The 21,317-nt window shown below is 44.9% G+C and overlaps 1 protein-coding gene across 6 annotated transcripts in view; it reads left to right on the top strand.

Moving 5' to 3' along the window:
- Dgk (diacyl glycerol kinase 1) overlaps positions 1 to 13,816 on the top strand; it is a 523,491-nt gene extending 509,675 nt beyond the window's left edge. For all 6 annotated transcript variants that reach the window (XM_084606564.1, XM_084606561.1, XM_084606562.1 and 3 more), the window contains 6 exons: positions 70 to 134; positions 369 to 459; positions 3,452 to 3,659; positions 4,435 to 4,555; positions 8,208 to 8,268; positions 9,149 to 13,816. In XM_084606564.1, coding sequence (XP_084462690.1) covers positions 70 to 134; positions 369 to 459; positions 3,452 to 3,659; positions 4,435 to 4,555; positions 8,208 to 8,268; positions 9,149 to 9,244 — 642 coding nt within the window. In that variant the 3' untranslated portion in view covers positions 9,245 to 13,816. The remainder of the gene's footprint in view (positions 1 to 69; positions 135 to 368; positions 460 to 3,451; positions 3,660 to 4,434; positions 4,556 to 8,207; positions 8,269 to 9,148) is intronic.
- Positions 13,817 to 21,317: the final 7,501 nt, after the last annotated feature.

Below are 21,317 nucleotides of genomic sequence, written 5' to 3'. Positions count from 1 at the left end.
CCGATCGTGCTTTGTGTGACTTAAAGCCTCAGATTTCCTTTTTGATTTCCCCGTTTTCTCTCTCAACAGGATGCCTCAATAGCGATCAAGTTTCATTTGGAAAGAGAAAAACACCCGGAAAAGTTCAACAGCAGGTACGCTTCTGAGGAAAAACAAAAATCTCCCAATACGTCAGTTTTTCTTGGCTTTGTCTTTCCATTGTTGTTCATTCGCGTGCCCGTACATGTATTAATAGCGCATCGAAATGTCATTGCTTCAATCGCGTTCTCATTAGCGACTCTAGTTGGGAAGCATAAATGACGTTCTTTTCGTGCATGAATTTCAGTTTTAATGCTGTCTTTTCTTGTTCTTTTGTGGGCCTTTGGCAGGATGAAAAACAAGATGTGGTATTTTGAATTCGCCACATCCGAGACGTTCTTCGCAACGTGTAAAAATCTGCACGACGACGTTGACATTATGGTGAGTAATCACCCTCATGAGTCGCATGATAGAACTGCAAGCTGCATTTGTATTCGTCGCAACGTTCAGAAAATGTTTGCCAGCAAAATTCCACCGAAATGATGTGAATGCAATAGCATGGATAACTGCATATTGGTATGGCAATCTTGAGAGTGAATTACTTAGCCTTGCCATCTGTGCTGTGCTGATGCTCCTATGAGCGTCAAATAATCGATGACATCTAAAAAAAAAAGAGAGAGAACTGTGCTGTTATCTTTATCTCTCTCATTTTTACCAGAAGCGCATCTTGCGTTCGCAAAAGTTTCGGGACTTAATCGTTCCCTTTTTATTTCAGTACCGTGAGTCGTCAGTTTTTATGTTTTATAAGCCTGCGCTTTTTAAGGCAAACATATACAGTTGGGCAGATTGTTAACTAGCTTACGCGACCGCCGCCTGTCCTGTGCTCTGTTGTAAGACGTAGAAGCATAGGAAAGAAGTGATTGAGATTGAGCTAGTTGGAACATCTTCTCACAAATGCTGCGCTGAGGTTAAGCGCAATCTACCAACTAAAGTTTTATTTCTTAGAAAAGGAAAAAGGAAACAAGCACACGTGTGCTTGTGTTTCCTTTTTTCACAAATGCTGCGCTGCTCAGTTTTACACGGACAAAGGAACTGGACAAACGCTGAGGTTAAGCGCAATCTACCAACTGAAGTTTTATTTCTTAGAAAAGGAAAAAGGAAACAAGCACACGTGTGCTTGTGTTTCCTTTTTTCACAAATGCTGCGCTGCTCAGTTTTACACGGACAAAGGAACTGGACAAACGCTGAGGTTAAGCGCAATCTACCAACTGAAGTTTTATTTCTTAGAAAAGGAAAAAGGAAACACAAGCACGCGACGTATTCTGAGGATCGTGAGGATATTTTTCACATTTTCATGGTTTCATTCCTTAGTTGTTCTTGCTGTTACAGTGCACTGTTATGATTTATGTGTATTGTCCAGTTCCTTTGACCGTGTACAACTAAGCAGCGCAGCATTTGTGAGAGCATAGGAAAGGTGCCCTTCGTTGGTTAAATATTGTGACACCCAAAAGCTAGTGAAAATGAAAACCTAGAGCCTCACTTTGTGTAGAAAAGTACTGCGAGGTAAAAAAGCTGTATTATATTGTAGAAACATCTTTCCCAAAATGATCTCTTTGTCATGCCGACGAGATTTTTTCTCGCCTCCCCCCTCTCCGTTTCTTTCATACAACGATGGTTCCTGCACGCCATGACTGTTCTTTAGGCTCCCGGACATTGTTTAGTTATCGAGCTCACACAATCCAAGCACTTGGGCGTCACTTACCGCTGAACAATAACGGAAGAAATCGCAACTCCTTCGGCGACACCGTCGTAGATATCATAAAATCGACTGATTCTCTCACACACTCGCTCAAGAAATTGTAGAGTTAGTTCAGGGAATGTTGTATAGTGATACTGAAGCGATAGAGGACGCCCACTTGAGTCAGCTAGAAGCGTACATAGGCGCTCCCGTACTTTTCAAATGAAAACAGAAAAAAATCCCATCGTTATCTTAACTCAAAATGTGGCCTGCCACGGCGTTCCAGGAAGGACAGGTGGAAAAGGAGGTTGAGCCGAGTTTGAAGTACCCACTTGTAAAGCTAATGAAAGGCATATCATCGTGCCGCGTCTAATGATATGTAGTTGTGCTTCACCTACGCATGCAAGGTTATTTTATTTTTATATACGATTTATACTGGACCGCGTATTGACATAAATCATGTAGTTGTGCTTCATTCACCTACGCATGCAAGGTCATTTTATTTTTATTGCAAAAAAAAATATGATTTATACTGGACCGCTTATTGACATAAATCATGCAGAAAGATCGAGATATTCTTCCTATCTCAGGTGCTTGTGAAATCCGCGCGACCACATTTAAGCTCAGTCCTCTCAATACTATAAAATGTTGACGTCGTCCTTTGCGTCTTGCAATGCATGCGATGGGCATCGCCATTGAAGACACCTAACGTGAATAACACGCGATTCGTTGGTACTCGGCTCAAAGGTCCAGCACGTGGCACATTGCCTAAGTCCCCTCATTTCCTGCTGTGAGCCTGTTGTGCGTACGTTGCGTACTCGAGCGGAACTCTCCTCATAGTCGATTTGCACGGATGACAGGAGCTGTCAGAAGCATTCAAACCCTCCATTCACAGCGCACTCATTGAAACAATTGTATTTGCTTAGTGCTGCGTTGGGAACTTATTATGGTTCTCGGTCACAACGTTTGCATCACTCAAAGACTGACTGACTAGCAGAATTTTCTAATGTACAAACACTTAATAAGTCTGAAAATAATAAGCTATACCTGGAAGGCATTTAGCCTAGTGAAATAGATAAGCACATATGGCGTTCTTGGGATTAGGTCGTGGGTTCGACTGCAGACGGTGCGTTTATATAGGGCGTGTCATAATTTCGACTCAAATTAAAGAACATTAGGGAGCCTAAATTTATCTGAAGGCGGTACAGATCTTGCCAATGGGTGCATTTTCGCCTAGCTGCACAAGAGCAAAAACGTCGGCAATAATTTTTTTTACGTTATAACTGTTTCAACAATACGCCACGATTAGAACCGGGCAGACGAAATAAAACGAACGATGAAACATCGCCACCCCGTGGCGGCTCCGCTAATTTACCCAGGCAGCACAAAAGGTTGGCCCAATATTGGCAATAAATTGGCAATATCCGGCTCAACATAGGACCTGTGTTTTGCCGATATAGTACCAATATTGGCTGATAGTTTGTGCCACTTGAGATTATCCTGCGCGCAGCAGCTCTGGTGTACGGTGTGCTAGTGTCTACGAGTGCGACATGGCTAGGCGCGCTGTTTCACGGAAAGTCTCCCATAGTAGCTTTCGCGCTGTAAAAAGCGCTCGACGTTGACGCGTGCGTTCCTTGTAGTCGTATACTGCCTCGCTCATCACAAGCTGCCTTTTTTTCTTTCCTGTGAACGCAGTGCGATGGCGTCTCGCTGGAGCTGTCCAACGGCCCGTCGCTTCAAGGCATCGCGGTGCTTAACATACCGAGCATCTACGGCGGTTCCAACCTGTGGGGCGACAACGCGTCTTCGCGGCGCCGTTCGCGCTCCAAGCGCCGCAAGAAGCACGACCGGGACATCTCCACAAACAGCTTCAACTCGGTCGACCTCAGCAGCGCCGTCCAAGGTTGTACACCCGTTGCTTCCCGAAAAAAAAAAAAGTTCATTTCTTTGTTTTTCAAACCTTTGTTTTCAAACTTAAATGAATTCCCTCACTCATCATTAATTTTTCATAGACGAAGATTATGACAGTTATCTGTAATGTTATATTTTATCTTGTAGTTGTACTAGACTCTTGTATATCATTGCCTGCAATATTTTTCTGTTAATTTATAAAACGATCATCGATTCAGAGGGGTTATTACTTTGGGTGAAGGGGCAGACAGACATTGACAAGAGAAAACATCAGGCACAATGAAAACCTGGACGAAGAATGTAATACAGGCAATAAGTCAGAACTCCTGCTGTATATAACGAAGAACGAACATCCAATCCTGGCTGATATTGCACACAAAAAGATAAAAAACGCAGATTGTGTAGTTGTTAAACAGAATGCACTTGACACACATCATAAAGTCCGTAACGAAGCAAACATAATATTCGACTGCTTCTAACTAGCCCAGACCAGCTGTCATCACCAAAGTTCTCTTAAACCTGTCATATATTGAAAACATTTGTCAAAAATAAAATCAATTCTACTTCCAGTATAGAATCAATGTATGAGTTCACGTTTTCTTTTTTTTTTTTTTTTTTTTTTTTTTTTGAGTTTGCTCGCTTCAGAATACTTGCCGCGGCGTTGCTCACTCCTGGCCACGCCACATAGGCTGCGCTAGCTGTTCGCTCTTGTCACTGGCGATTAGCACTGTATAAGCAAGCTTCATCTTACGTTGCTTGCTATGCAGACATCGGCGACCGGCTGATCGAGGTGATCGGCCTGGAGAGCAGCATGCACATGGGCCAAGTGAAAGCCGGCCTCAGGGCATCGGGCCGCAGGCTCGCGCAGTGCTCTTCGGTGGTCATACGGTGAGAAGCCACTGCATTTATGGGATAGTGTAGCAGAAGGAAGTGGTCGGAACGCAACACTCTCTCAAACAAACACAAGCACCCACAAACAGATGGCCTCGCCGGGATGGCTCGGTGGTTAGGGTATTCTACTACTGAACCCAAGGACACGAGATCAAATCCCAGCCAAGGCGACCGCTTCCCAATGGTGGCGAAAAGCGAGAAGACCGTGTGCTGTTCGATGTCCGTGCACGTTGAAGAACCCCAGCTGGTCGTAATTTCCGGAGCCCTCCACTACGGCGCCTCTCATAGCTTCAGTAGCTTTGGAGCGTTCAGCCACATAAACCATAAACACAGACACATGTTTTACAACTCTTGACCGCGACGCTGGTGGACCCGGGATGATTGTGAACGCGTACTGTCATGCTGTCGTATCTACAACGAGTGCTCTGATGTGCACATATTGCATGATACATCATGATGGCACCGTTGCTTCACGTGCCTTTCGCGTACCACCTGAGTGTTATCGAGTTACTATTCACCTCTATTCCAACACTCGCTACACAAGGCAGCAACTACGAGCAACTGCTCCAACTGCTCCTCTTTTGTCGCCGCTGTTGAGGCCGTAGCATATCATGCTACGTGATGGCCACCTCCACTGCGGTAGCAATTTGTGCCAGCTCCGCTCTCTCGTTGAGCTCGCGCGTCCCGCATGGTTTTTACCCTTCCCCAGCCATCCTCTTTTCTCCTTTCCACGTGTGATGCTGTGCGATGTGGCATCGACTCCACTGTTGTATTTGCCTCTTCAACGAAGCTAATGAAGTTTTCCCTTCAAAAAAATCACAGTCGATAGATGTCGCTGTCGAGAGTAGACATAAGCATGAAATGGATTGGAAGAAAGGCATACCAGGTTAGGGTGTCTCAATTCTTCTTCTGCACGTCTCCCCTCTGACAGCGCGTTGGAGGTGCTCACCGAGAATGGAAATAGTTTTTCGCATTCTCAGTTCTGCACCAGGAAACCAGTACGGTGCGAATGAAGACACCAGTTGACGCATGCACTGCTTCATCGGCAGTGCAGCATGTAGGCCCCGAGAAACAACCCTGAACCCGTTTCTGTTGCCTTCCAACTTTCGATTCGTCTCCATGAGTTTCCGGTTCGGCACTGTATTCTCCGGTGTTCGCCTCCGTGTTCTCTTCTGGTTCGGCACCATGTTCTCCCGATCGTCACGTCCACAGTAGGGGCTTAAGCGATTTCTTGCTGAGCAGTTTAACCCTGCGAGATATGTTCATGCAAAAATGAAATAAGGCTAGAGTTTCACTTTTCTTTCTTTGTCCACAACGCGAGAAGTGATTCTCAACTGAGTCACTATCACTGCCGTGTACAAACAGAAAGCAGGTGAAATAAACAAATCTCAAGGAAAGCATGGAATAAAGTAGGCTTGTCGCAGCAGTCATGACCGCCCAAGCGATTGCTACTAAAATGATAACCAAGCACCCAAGAAAACGTCTTAAATCTTTCAAACTACCACGACAACCAAATAATGCTACAGTAGCAGGTATATATAAACCTACGCATAGACATTTGCTCGTTTAATAGATTCCACTTAATACGATATTAACATGCGTCAGAGAATGGGCACGACATTTATGCGCAGCGAGGCACGAGGCCGAAATCACACAAGTAAATAAAAATTTTGCTAAAAGGAAATTAAAACTTACGAATCCGCAAATCCTCACGCAACGACCAAAACTGGCCTCTGGAGACGTCTCAGCTTTCGAAGCATTTGACAGAGCTCTACGGCCGAGTGTCCCACTCAATGGCGAAGAAATAGGCAGCAGGAGCGAGACACGAGTTACGTTCAAGTCACCCAATTGTGGGAAAAAAAGAAAAGAACTACGCGTAGTAGGTACATGTGATTGGAGGATGAGTGCGCGTTTTAACCACCTGCATTAGAATTAATTCTAGGCTGTATGAGACGCCATAGCGGAGGACTCCGGAAATTTCGACCACTGGGATTTGCTTTTTTTTATTATTATTTTTTTTTTTTTCAAATAAGGAAGGTGTTAGGCAAGGAGACACTATCTCCATAGTGCTATTTACAGCTTGCTTAGAGAGTGTATTCAATGACATGGAATGGGAGAAGTTAGGCTCCAGGGTCGATGGAGAATACATATCTCAGTAATCTATGCTTTGCTGATGACATTGCTTTGTTAAGTAACTCAGGAGACCAACTGCAACTAATGATATATGATTTAGACAGGAGAAGCAGAAAGGTAGGCCTACATATTATTATGCAGAAGACTAAGGTAGTGCTGAACAGCTTGGGAAAGGAATAGCAGTTTAAAACAGGTAGCGAAGTACTGAAAGTGGTAGGCGAATGTCTACTTAGGACAGGTAGTGACCACTGATCCGGACTACGAAAAGAAAATAGCTAGGAGAATTAGATTGGAATGGAGCGCATTTGGGAGGCACTCAACATTATGACTAGCAGCTTACCTGTATCACTCAAGAGGAAAGTGTATAACAGTTGCATCCTACCGGTACTGACCTATGGTGATGAAACATGGAGGTTAACGAAAAGGGCTCTACTTAAGCTGAGGACAACGCAGAGAGTCATGGAACGGAAAACGGTAGTTGTAACGTTAAGAGATAGGAAGCTTGCAGAGTAGGTCAGAGAAATAAATCAAGTTACTGATATTCTAGTAGAAATTAAGAAGAAATTGGCATGGGCAGGGAATGTAGTTCGCAGAGAGGATAACCGATGGTATCTAAAAATAACCAATTGGATCGCAAGCGAAGGTAAGCGTAGCAGGAAGGGAAGAAAATTAGGGGGATGGATGAGATTAAGAAATTCGCAGGGGCCAAGTGGATGCAGCTAGCACAGGACCGGATTAGTTGGAAGAAAATGGAAGAGGCCGAGGCCCGGACTCGATTCCGCATCCTTGGGCACAGTAGTCGAGTGCCCTAACTACTGCGCCACCCCGGCGGGGTGAAGCAGATGAGGCGGAGTGCCGTTGTTGGAAAGCGGCACATACGTGGGGAAGCCCACATGTACACGCTGCATCATCGTTGCAGCCACGTCAGTGCATAATCCGCTATATGCTCTTGGCTCTTGGAGAAGAGACTACGTACAACAGTTCTACTTGGGATCATCTTTCTGAATTAACGTTTCCATCTGTCTACTAGCATTTCGGGCGCGCATGGAAATTGAATTCGGAAACTTTGACCCAACTAAAGAAAACACTCGGCGTGAAATATATTTTTGCTACTGCTGCCTTTTTTTTTTTTTTTTTTTTTTGCTGGAGCATGATTTCGGAGCAGGAACCAAATATGTAGCTTCATTGGCAAGTATCCAGCCGCACGCACGCACGCACACACAAAAATACTGGTTGTATGTATTAGATATTAGATGTGCACATTCGGAAACCTGCCTTTTGGATTGGATGCAACAACGGTAAAATGTAGCGCAAGATACAAGAATTTTTATGCTATGTTCTGCTTTCAGGACGCGGTGATAAGGAGCGAACACAATGGCATGTATATCGGTCGTTCCACTAGCTCTCGTATCATTGACTGATAAGCGTTCTAATGAGCGTGCGCAGTGTATGTTTCACTGGCGCCTTCTTTTCTCTCTTTTTTTTTTTTTTTTTTTTTTTTTTTGCGATCCTGCAGAACGAGAAAAAGGTTTCCGATGCAGATAGACGGCGAGCCTTGGGTACAGCCGCCTTGCACGGTAAGAATGGGGAAATGCTACTTGTCTCGAGTGCTTGAAGTGCTTTTTGGCATCCTATTATCTTCGTCGAGAAATAATGTGCACTCACGTTAATGACCGCGTTCTTAGCAAGGTGGTTTCATCACTCTGAGGGAATATGCATGTTCATCTGTAGCCAATCGGCATCTCTCGTAGTTTTCCCATGCTTAAGCATGAGCTCAGTTAGCACCCCGAAATGATTTCTTGACGTGACTTGGTTTCCTTGCGCAGGACGTAGCTATGCTGAAAAGCCACAATAACGTTTTTGGAAGAATTTTTGCATTTTCGTTTTTACGTTGTTCGTTTGATTTTTTTCAATCAATCAATCATTTCAATCATTTATTTCAATAAAATGTACAAATTGCAAAAAAATGTTGGGCCAATAGCCGAAGCTAGTTTAGGCCCATACATACATATACACAGCAGTGGAGACACGCTGAAAGACTTGTAACAAATGTGTTCAGGCTTATACACACGCAAACGTAACAATCAATGAGCACACAAAGTAAAGCAAAAAAAAAATACATAAAATACATAAAATACATAACAGCAAAGAAATGAAAAGCAGGCATGCACACACACAAATTATTCTAGGCGACTTGCATAATTGAGAGATCACGGAATACAGTTTCCTATCTGAGGAAAATGCATATCGCATGCCTCTTCCAGACGACGAGAATGACGAATCTCATGCCAAGACCTATTAGTGATTGACCAGATAGGGAGCTCTTAGAGATCACCGAGAAAAAAAAACTTATTTCTCACCATGAGCCTCCCCTAATTTATGATTACAGTGGCAGCAACGACCGCTACTTCTATTAGTAATTATTGCTTCTCTCTTCTTCTTTTCTTTCACTCACAGATCCAAATAACCCATAAGAACCAGATGCCTATGCTCATGGCGCCAGCTCCGACGAACAAGTCCAGGTTCCCCTTCTTCTCCTTCAAGAGGTCGTGATTCCACCCGGATAAGAAGGATTACCCATACCGCTGCTGCTACTGCGTTGCTACTATACCTCCTCCCCTTGACCACCTGCGCTTCTAGCAAGCTCCATCAATATTGTTGTTGCTCGTGACACTGCAGCATTTCCGCGTTGCTCTGTCGCCGATGGAGGGACTGCATTTAGTTAACTTATATATCTTGTACATACGTCTGTATAGGTATTGCCATTTGCCCGTGTTTTACCTTCTTGACCAGGGTTCAGTCCTAGTGACGTTTCTAGTAAGAAGAGCGCTTGTCGACTGCTGCTGTTGCTGCTTGATAAGCTGGCCTGTGGACCTGTGGAAATGTGTGTCGTTGCGGTTGGCACCTATTGCACGAAACACCGAGCTACGGAGACGATGCCGCATGTGCATTTAAGTGACATGACTACTCTGTCTCGATTCGAAAACACGTTGCGCGCTCGTAATGATAAGAGCAGTTGAATGGAGAACAGTAGGTGTACAATTGAGTATTACCCTGGCAGCAAGCTTCAAGCATTTACTGATAGTGCACGTGCTGATTCAAGCAGAGCGTTTTCGACGACGAGGCTGTCGTGTGCCTATCGGTAGAGTTTCATTTGCTAACTAGTATGCTTTTTTTTTAATTTATTAGCACTAACTATGGAAGGGTTTTTATCCTCTCGGTAGGGATATTCCCCGGTGGGATTTTGAAGAACTTTGAAACGGCACTTGAAGATATAGCTTTCGAAAAGCCTTCACTTTAAGGCTGTTGCTTCGATCCTGTGAGGAATATCGAAATGCAGGTCCAAAAGAATGTGCTCGCTTAGGAAATAACGACAATTGCATAAAACAATCTGCTGCTTTCATGCATTCCTCATTTTCATCTTCGTCGCTCGCTTTATCCATCTCTGATCAGATTGGACTTATATGAAAATTACGGCACACCTCGAAAGTGTAGTGCAAAAGATGTTCATTTTTCTTACTCTGCTCGTTATATCTGCTTAGTGCATGGAAATGCTAACAAAGCGACATTTTGAGCCATCAGAAGACCGCTTAGTTATCAGAGTGCAATTGGTACGCTTCCCACGGGTCACACTGTGCACGTCGCTGTTCGTGCTCTTCGAAGATATTTTTGTTGGTGTCACTACATATCCAACTCTCCTGACGAGTGCGCTAGCTCCAAAATCCTGTACACGCCCGTTTCTGGCGGGCAGGTTTGTGAATCTCAGCTTTCTTTTTTTTTTTTTTTTTTTTTTATCTCCTACTCACAATCGGCCACCATTCCGACATATTCACACAACCTTGATTATCTTGCCCGCTGCTTCTTCGCCCGTCATTCGTTCGTTGCGCCCGCCACGGCAGGCTAATCTTAGGAACAGCAACAGAGCCGGAAACAGGGACTTCAGTTATCATCCGCGAGGTTTCGGATCCTGTATAAAAAAAAAAAAAAAGAAAAATGCTGTAACCATCTCCACTGACATGACCGCCGTTTTCATCCTGACCATAGCCGAAGTGTATCATCGCCTGCGCGTAGTATTCCAGCTCCCAGTGTACTACACAATTCCTTGGATCTCTCAAATGGAAGGCTTTCTTACGCTGGCTTCTTTATATATCGTGCCTTAGTGAAAGTGCGTACAAAACTTTTTTTACGCGCGTTATTTTGCTCTGCTGAGCTGCACATGTTCACGTAACCGCCTATATTTTAAATTCTCTCCTTTAGGTATCTACATTCTTGGCGCGGACGAACTGGTTTAAATGGCAATGTTAGTTCCACCCTGCATTATTTTTTTTTTTTGTTCGAAACCAGAAAAGCCTATCAGTTCGGTCTTTTCTCAAGTGTTAACTCCAGGGGCAAGTACAACATCATTGGTGCTCAGTTCTGTAGTCTGCTGTCGACTCAAGAAGCCGTCCTAGGTGTCTGGGGATTAGGTGTTCACGGATTTAACAAAGCCAGCTGCTGGCATCCGCGGGCTACTCAGTTCGCCTAAAGGTCGTTCTGTGGGCGTTGAACGGAGGCATTAATTGGTAGCAGACACGAAGGCTGGTGAATGCGGTGGTACGAAGAAGAAAGATTACTTTTGCTAGGTTTTTTTTTTTTTTTCTTTTTGTAGGTCAGAGCGAGATTGAAAAAGAAGCAAAAACAAAGCTGATATTCACAAAGTACTGCTAGGTAAGCGGCGCGCTGCGCAGAGACGAAGGCGGCTACAAGTGGAGGCTGCAGTTCGCGGATGGGATCACCGCTCGCACGTTTAAGTCTTTAGTTTACGGCTAATGTTTCGCACGTCCACGCAGTTTGCACCCGTTACTGTACATACACCACGGAGCCTGTTTAGCGCTGTTCTCGCATCAGCGGTGGTTTACGCTTCTAACTTAATCTACACTCGAAGTGCATAATGTAATGACCACATTTTTTCATTGGGGCGAAGACCAGGTTGGCCAGTTTCGAAGGCTCCTCGGCGACCACCGATGGCTGGCTGCCGTCTCAGTTCGCTCGCTTACTGCACCGTATTTCTTGTTATATGTCGTTTTTTGTTGTTGTTTTTTACATTTCCCTTTTTTTTTTTTTTTGCCTTCTGCTGTGCATCACTGTGTAGCACTACATTGCAGCGCGTCCAGAGACGCGGGACATCGCAACATCGACACCGAGGAATGTAAGGCTTTATCTTACTCTAAACTAGAATCCAGCATGCGCGGAATTTTCAGTACTTGTGACTTCTGTGCAAGACCATGCTGTGTGAAAAACCAGCGGGGGCAGTGCGAATGCTCAGTGACATTAAGTTGAATGGATCTACAAGACTCGCTCTAGGGCTACTAGTTTGCTTCCTGACTGAGAGTCTCCAATGAAAATTGTCGTGGTGGACGCAGCCCGTTGGTCTATAGCTTCTAGAGTGCTCAGCCTTGAGTCGTAAATGGACCAGCATACAATGTCCCGCTATCTAGATTCGCAGCAGTGTCCATGTTATACAAAGGCAACACGGTGTTCATTCTTGTCCTGCAAGGTCATTATGTACTCTGCAGGGGAGCCATTGGAGATGCGCAGTTGTTGCTGAAGGGCATGTAACTTGTTCTTAATCACAACGTTGCTAACTTATTTACATACAAAGTGTTGTCCATACGCATGTTCACTGTGGGGGAGAAAGTGTTTATATATATACATATATATAGCGTTTCTATTGTGTAACATATATTTATCGCTCTCCAAGCGTCGATGACAACAGCTCGTGCAATTAAACTTCAAGCAGCGATGATAAGCGAGAAATCATATCATGTCTGTAGAAATATATATATAATATATATACACAAACATATATATAGTTTTGCATAAATATGTAATTTGCCCGCTACGTCGACGACTATTGTACATGCCTCGAGGGTCAGATCCGCGGGTTCTTTTTATTTGCAGTGTTCTTTGTAGAGAATGAAAAGAACCACGCCCGAATGAAGGAGAAACAATGCGAAGTCAAATAGGATCCGCGTAAGTCGATGTCTGATCCATGCTCTCCATACCGGATCTCACATCAAATGGGTCTTGCATTAGTTACTTTCAGCGTGCACTGCATCAAGCCCGTATCTCTAGTATAGAGGTGCCCTCTATTGTTCACTCTAACTGTGCGAAGTACAGTCGAGCCGAGTGTTATTAGCGTTATCGAACAGACAAAAAGTGAACGAGAAACTAATATTTATTCCTGCGCACGTGCGTTGTACTTATCGTGTCTGTCAGTAGAGTGCAACGTCTGTGTTAATTGGTACAAACGTTGATCATGTGGCGGAACATTATGCAGCACCAGTTTTAAGGAAGCAGTGGCATTTTCACGCTAGGACATGGGCATATGCTGCGTGTAATCAAGAAACTTAATCTGAATCGCTAAGCTACAATGGAGCCCTATAGGGTATGAAGCCTACCACTTTAGATTTTTCTTTCCTTGTTTAGTAACACGCCACTTCCGAGTGCTTGTTTTCGGATGTCAAAAAACACTGCTTCTATGTTTCTCTGGTAACTGTCCTTCTGTTTAATAAGTCTGCGTTAGAACTGGCGTCATTCTGAATTAAGCTGACATACATATTTTTTTACTATTTGTATAAATTGAAGCAAAATCCAAAAACTGTGGTGCCGGCTTAAAATGGCTGGAAACAGCTACCCCACCTGCTTTTACTGTACCGCAGCCATTTGCTTAGTCGTAGAAATGTAAATCAGTAAGCTCAATCACAAACTGCGAATATGCCCGCCTGTCTGAACTCGGTTACGTCGAATGTTGCAGCACAATGGGTGTTTTCGACGCAAGGACAAAGATGTTATCTTAGCGCGCATAAATTATGCTCGGTCCATCGCCGTGCCGGTATATTCTCCCAACAGTCGCGACTGTCTCAGCTGTTTTTATTTTATATATATAGCTTTGTCTACGTGTGTAACGTTAATGTACATACATATTCATATTACAACAACACACTCACACACTGCACGTACTAACGTGCGCCGAAGACATCATATACCTTGTCGATTTCAGTCGTTCCGAAAGACACAAAGGTATACATGTATACACAACATAAATATATATCGAAGAGGAAAACAAAAAAAAAAAAAAAACAAGTTGCGCTACTTTGATCATACCTGCCGTAGTGGTATTCTGTACACACAGTACTGTGTATACTGTCCTATCATGTGCAAAAGTGTGTCACTCGTCTGCAAACGTACTGCGCATGCGTCCCCAACGTTACCACCTCCGCGTCGGCCCGATTGACGCGCCGCATCCCCGGCATTCGGCTTTCTGTGAAGTCTCTCCGTACAACCGCCTGTAGTAGCCCTCGTGTAACGTCCATATATTCTAGCACTGGCGGCGTAACAGCTGAATGAAAACGACATGAAACCCTGGGAACACGTGACTGACGTAACAACGTGGTCGCCTCGTACTCTTTCGCTCATATGTTACGATCGCTGCTACTATAGCCCAACCTGTGAAGCTTAACTAAACGCGACCGCAGTTTCGAGTGCACCTAGCAAAAGTGTTTAAGCTTCAATAGCGCAAAAGCGGCAGGGAGATTTTCGAGAATGTTGGCTCTGCTCGGTAGTTTATTAGCTGGATTGCCAGACTCGAGACCAGCTACCAGTCATATTGGCTATCTATTGAGAAAATGGATTCTTTCAAAATTATGTAAAATGCTTCATTTACATGGTTGTCAGGATACTGTGAACAAAGTTTCGCGGAGTGGCTTCCCAAAAATGTAGCCTGCGTTGGCAAACAAACCTCGAAGAACTGTGAACGCTTCTATTGCACCGTGCTTAAATTTTTTTACAAAACAAAATAACGAAGTAAAGTAGACTTTACGCCGTTTTCGTTAGCCGCATACCTGCTTGAAGCATATGTGTTGCGAAGTCAGCACCCGAAAAGAAAAGGGTCGATCTTTCATACGCCGCATATAGCGTTGTTAAGCTTTCAGAAATTACAAGGGAGTTCTATATCGCACATTTCCTGTAGAACCCCCATCTTAGTAGTTGTTTGTGGACTCTGTACACATCCATAGTCTACGTACTTTTACTCGAATAAATGCATTTGGAAAGAGGTTACAACACGTTTCACGTTTATATTGTTCTCTCGCACATTGTCCGTTAATTGCCACACTGGAATGCGAGTCCGTGTGAGGTAGTTGATAAGAAGCCTGTGAAGCCACTACTTATGGCTTGGCATCCGTACTTCCCTCACGACTTATGTGTTTTGCTTTTCCTGATCTGCTGCAGTTTTCTGAATATCTGTGGTTTAACCTGTTCTCCTTCAACGTATTTATACTGCGGAACATTGTTCAGTGACACTTATTAGTATGTGTTTTATTTTTTCTGTATGTAATGAAACCGTGTTATATTTCTTGCGCCTACTGAACGTGAGTTTCGGTGCGAGAAGATGTCTGTAAATAACAAATGATATATAAGATGTTCTACAATTCACCTATTTATTTATTGCTGATCTGAATAAAAGTGCATGTTACCACTCTATCTATGTCTCATTTGACCTCCAGCACGGGATTCACTTGGCCGAAATAAGTAGGATTCACATTCTCCATTATCAGTATATATAACGACAGCACAATTTGACACCTCCTTAGCTCATGAGACGAAGTCTCGTCATATTACTTTGAAACGCGTCCTTCTTGTTTCACAATCACGCTGGGCCACTGTTTGGCTACCTTCCACTTCACATCTCTCCATCCTTTGTCATTGTCCTCTACCACTTGCGGTGTGCAGTGTCACCTGTATACATGTGATTCAAACCATCACTATCATGTGCCTGACATTGGGTTGGGTAAAGAGAATTGTGGGGAGACTAGATGCGCAAGGACACAGGGCAGGGAGCAGGCCGATCAGTGTAGAAAGAAATGTGGTTCCCGAGTGATTGCCCGGAGGCACGTGGCAGTAGTGATGATTCAAAACACACGTGTACAGGTGACACTGCACACCACAAACAGTAGAGTGCAATGACAACGGACGAAGAGATGCGCCGTGCCAGATAAGTCATAAAGACGGCCGCGTAAAGAGGAGGAGCTTACATGTTCACACACAATGGGGCTGCAGTGTTTGGCTGCAGGGACACGGCATGCTGCAGTGACTATACGATCCTCGGAGACATTCTAATTTTTGCCCAAGTCAGCGCAGCAGAGCGCAGAGGCGTAAGTACGAACTGAGTCAGATGAGACGCTGCAGCTCCTGCAGCTCCAATGAATACAGAGGATGCGAGCGACTGAACACATGAAGAGGCTGCCACAGTTATCTGAGCACGGAAGGCAACCCTAGGAGATGGCACACACAAAGGCGCGTAGATTGGACACCTCTTGGGAAGGTCATTTAGTAGCTATTGCAGAGTGATGGCACAAGAAGAGGTTTGCGTGCTGTATGGCTGCTGTATGGCGGGAATCTGGGAAACTGCCATGGAGTACCTGTTGGACAGCGGCGCAAGTAAGGCTGCAAGCACGCGAAAGTTCGCGAGAATAACACCACAAAGTGAAAACTGGATCACTGGAAGACCACAAGAAACCACCGCATGGCTTCCGCGAAAACAGCGCGAGCACGCCAACTGCCGTGCAAAGGAGGAGCCTGAAGACCTGAACGTGGTATCCGCTGCTGAAACTCGGTAGAGTTGAGATGTTACGTGCGCACACAGGCACCCGCAATGTTAGCTTCTTGATGAGGTATTTGCTCAGCGTGCATAAGGCTGGATGCAGGAATTCCGAAAATGCCTGCGTCAGTTCAGGCCTGCGGCGGGGAGACCGCAAACCCGGCAGCGCCCCCCCCCCCCCCCCCCCCAGTTTGGAAGCGGTGAGACAGGCGACTGACCCCATGCTGGAAGAGCAAGACGTCGAGCTGGAGCATCCTGGCAGATTTAGATATATATATAACGTTCCCTAAAAGCTTCTGATGTTTATCTACAGTAATGTATTCAATAAGGCAGGAACGAAGCACGTCTTTTACTATATGCACAAGCAGCCAAAAAGTCCTGCAGAATTTAGATCATTTTCCCGCGAACAGTTCTATCGTCTATGGCTTAAGAGCTGAAATATACTCAAGCATGCTTCTTATGTAACACAAGGCCAAGTAAGAGTTTGTCTGTTTTTGACTATAAAATAAGCACTGTGCTCTTTGTTCCTCTCTTCGTCCTGTTTTTGCACTGTTCCCCCTTTTTAGATGCAAAAGCACTCATTCGCTAAGCCTAACCGGGTTTATGAAGTTGTGCGTCGCCATCAGGAAATCGAATCGGCAGAAGCTGCAAACTTTGGCTTCCAACTTTAAGTCAGAGGTGCTATTCCTACGTCCTGCAGGAACGTTAATTCGTGCGACTTGGTTCTGAAGCGGGGCATTATATCTACCTCGTTCCTGCCAACTTGAACACGTCCTCCTCACAATCATGTTTCTGGCAGGTGGTAGTCGGCAGGTGACATGATTGGGTGGTCTATGGGATGAGTCATAACTGACTTGGTCGCACTCGAAATTTCGGTGGCCCACCCCCAATATAAGGTTGGAAAATTGTTAATGTGGATGGAAAGTCAAGATTTCGGTGCCTTCCCACAGTACTGCATTGGTTAGCAGAATGAAATCGTCTCTCGTTATTTTCAGACCCCCCTATCCTTACACGGATTTCTAAAGCACCGCCATATCACAGGTGCTCGCCAAGGCTTGGAAGCGATCGCTAATCGGGCCACGAGCTCCCGGAAAAACAACAGTACGTGCGCATAGTGCAGCTAGCGAGAAAGAGAGAGAGAGACTGAAACAATATTCTTGAAGGGAAATGACACAGAACTGGGGGCGTGAAAGAGAGCGATACTTTCAGCTAAGCAATCGCTCATTATTTTCGCCTTTCTCATTATTTCATTGTTTTGAAATATCAAGAAACTGCTGTTAGATAGCCTCACGTGACCTTTCAAACTATATGCGTTTCACAGTACAAGCAAAAAACTGAAACTTGTGGATCTCCCTATGTTCATATTAAGTGCAGTAACTGATACTTCTCAGTCTCGTCACATCCGAAGCTTTTGCGTTCTCATTATTGACGTTGGTTCTACTTGCATCGTTGAAATAATTAAGGTCTTTACAACTATCGCAGGTCACAATAACTCAAACATTGTTTTGATTAGGGCCATTTGAATGCTCATAAAGTCACTATGCTGATGCAGGGGCGGCATAAGCTCTACCTTTTGTGAGGTTAAGAGGAGCAAACTTCACATGCCTCATGCAAGCTCGTTTCTTTGTTCCAGAACATCTTCATACGAAGGGGCTACAGGGGCCGCGTGGCACGGTTAATTTCTTAGGAATCCTGGAGTGCCCTTTCTATGAAGTTTCTATAGAATGAGTTCAGATATCCGCAGTGCTATTTTAATCTATTCCGCGGTTATTGACATTGCTCCCAGCGACTGCCTCAATTTTGTGTGTTTATTTCTCTTTGTTTTGTTTTCTACTACCTCGGTTTTGTTCCTCCATCTGGCCCGCCGGCACTCCTCGAAAGCAAAAGTTGAGACACCTCTTCCCTCCGCTCAGTGCATTCCCTCAGTTCACAGACGTAGTGTGGCTCTCTTCCCTTCCCTCGCTTTTCCTTTCAAGCGGCCCCTTTGTGAAGAGTTTAAAGGCGTCGTCGTAATCAGTGCTCCTACTATAACCTCGCCCGCTCTTTTATGCCCTTTATGCCTTCGGCACCGTATATAGCAGTCGATTTGCCTGACCTGTGGTGCCATTGACCGCTAAGTCTTTTTCGCTGAATTTTTATTTTAAGCCAACAGTCAGCGACCTCCGTCTCTTTCTTGTCCTCCTTCTACGCGTGGCTTTCTGCTATGTTTACGGGAAACATGCAATACGCGCGGAAGCAGCACGCAGCGGTTGTCGCGGAGGCAGTGCTTTGAGACGACAATGCGTAATTCTGCGGTTGGCAACATCAGACCAGCAAGGAAAAGTGCACGCGGCGCCTGTGGAATGTCAGTACGAACGACTCGGCAATGATGTGCCATGAACGCGAGGCCAGCGCGGGAAGGTGGCGCTTTTTTGCCTCTGTCCATAATCTGTCCATGGGCAGAACCGTGCATTCTCCTCTTCGAAAGCTAAACATTCGAGAATGCTTCTGCTGGGAACGTGGTTTGGGGATGTTAATTATATAATCGATCTCCGGAAATTGCCCGAACGAAAATAAATTTTTCGTATTATTTTATCGCTTCGGTAAATCCTTTAGCGCTATTATGTTTTGCTGCTGTCAAAGTTAACTGGAACATTTGAGCACCTTTCAGAGCCAGAAACCCGAGCAGCTGTTGCAAACGTTATTCGTCCGTGTGATCGGGCAAAAGTGCGTAGGTACTATACAACGCAAATGAATGGGAACTTGCAAATGCTCTGGCGTAGACGGAAGAGTACGCACGCGGGGTATGAATTCGTCGAATAAAGCTTGGATATATCAACAAAAAAGAGGCTAGTCATTCACCACGAAGTCACTAATTTTATATTTATTACTCACCTCTCTGCGTCACCAGCAACATGAATGTCACAGTGAGCGAGATGCAGTCAGACGCTGTCATGTGTCTCTCATTCGTGTCTGTACGAGTATACAACTTCCTACTCTCGTTGCCGTGATGTAACTTAGGCTAAAATAAATTTGGTTGTCAAAGCGTGCCACAGTGTCTTTTCAGTTTTTGCGCATCCCGTGTATGAGATGGGAAGGACCGGAGGAGCATTATTTTTGATCGCAGGTATTTTTTTTCTTTCAAGACAGCTATAAAATTTAAAGGTCAGAAGATCGCTCATGAAATCCACCATTATTCTTTTTTTTTATCACTGTGAATATAAAACTAGCGGACTTTTTAAGACCAATACAGGCAGCTCTATAGGCCCATTTAATGTCTCAACGGTATTTAAACGGTCCATGCAAGCAAATCGGGGAGTATGCGCAGCCTCCTTACGTTAGGATACGACGTAATGGCGATGACAGTGCTGAGGAAGCGCTGAATGCTGTGGGGGAGGTCATCGGCGCGCCAAGATCGATAGGACAGCCCGATGTCGTCAATGAGTCGGGTGACGTCGAACCGGACTGTACTGATGGAATTCCCCTTTGCCTGTGGCAAAGGTTGCGGGTGCGAACGTAGCACACAGCTGCGGGCAATGTGCATTTCAATGCAAAAGCATTGGTCTGACTCCAAGTGCAAACTAAATGAAGGCAATAATCGCCCAACGAAACATGCTTGATCATGTGCGCACAAAGCACTAATATGAGTTCAATATGTCTAGAAGTGCCTATAGCGCTGGCGTTACCGGTCGAGGGATTGATAGGCAGCAAACAAGAATCCGCTTTGCGTTTACTTTCGCCAAACGCGCCTTAGACTCGCAAAGAACCAAAGTTATAGAAATTCAGTTGTTGCGGTGCACAAAATTTATTAGAAACACACTCACGAAAGAAACTGCAACAGACCAGTCGGCGAAAGCAGGATTAACAGTTCCCGTGCGCCTTCCAAGAGCACACGTCTTTATTCTTATCTGCAATAAATTATGAACGTAATTTAAATCTGCCCACGGTCTCCATGAACATTTTGGAGGATAGGTGACGAATGAGTCTCCTGCGGTCCGGGAAATCAGCTAACAACATTTTTTTTCTCCGCCGTGACCGTTTTGCACAAAGCAAAGGACAGTTCGATTGAATTATGACAGTGACATCACAGTCTGCTGGCTCCATCGAGCAAATCAGCTTGATCATCTTGGCGTACCTGGGTTCCTCAAATAAGGTGATAAAAAGCTAGGACTGCAGGTGTTTAACAAAACATAACAGTCACACGTTGCGTAGCTCCACGCACCTTCCCGAAGAAGATGAGGTGCTCCTCCACGGTAAAATCTCCGTATAAGATGTTGTCCCCAGGGCAGTAGGCGAGTAGCGTCCTTTTTGAGTCGCCGTTCAGGACGACGTCATGTGCGCCGACAGAAATGGTTCTAGAGCTGGGCGCTATCGACCCTGGTAGGAAAGAGGCGAGCCAGTGATACACAGCGTTACATTAGACGCTCTTCAGTGGCGCTTCTCAGACGCACACTCATGAGTCGCGCATACTTATTTGTCAATTTCAAAAAGCAATTAGGCAGACTTAAAGCCATATTGCACGGAAGGAGTGTCCTCTGAAAGCAGCAAATAAAGCGAAATACCCGTAGTTTTCGTTTCTAAACCAATCAGTAACCGGGTAAGTGGCATCAATTCGCAGGATAAGATTAAGAACATCCTATATCCAAATAAGAACGTTACGGAGGTAACGTTCTTAATTGTATAGACCCTATTTACCATCAGGTTTAGCTGGCGGCAGTTGTGGCAACCCTGTATTGTGGAGACGCCATAACGTTAGGCGGTTCGAAATAAAAGCACACAAAAAATGTCTTCGAAGCAATTCCTACTGCGCGCCGTTCATTTGTCGGACACGAGACGCCGTTTGGAACGCCGTCCAACCAGAGCTCGGATTTCATAGACGCCGTTTCATGATTCGCCATAGGCCCTCTCTCTCTCTCTTTCTTCCCCCACTACAATGTTGCGTTGTGCGTACCATAGTTGCCAGTGAAGCTGCAATGACGTCACATGAATAAACTCTATAACACCCTA

This window comes from Amblyomma maculatum, chromosome 6 (assembly GCF_055883805.1).
Source record: "Amblyomma maculatum isolate TAMU_Amacu chromosome 6, ASM5588380v1, whole genome shotgun sequence".
NCBI classification, from domain to species: Eukaryota; Metazoa; Arthropoda; class Arachnida; order Ixodida; family Ixodidae; genus Amblyomma; species Amblyomma maculatum.
Note: the sequence above shows the minus strand (reverse complement) of the source record. Positions and strands in the feature narration are given on the sequence as shown.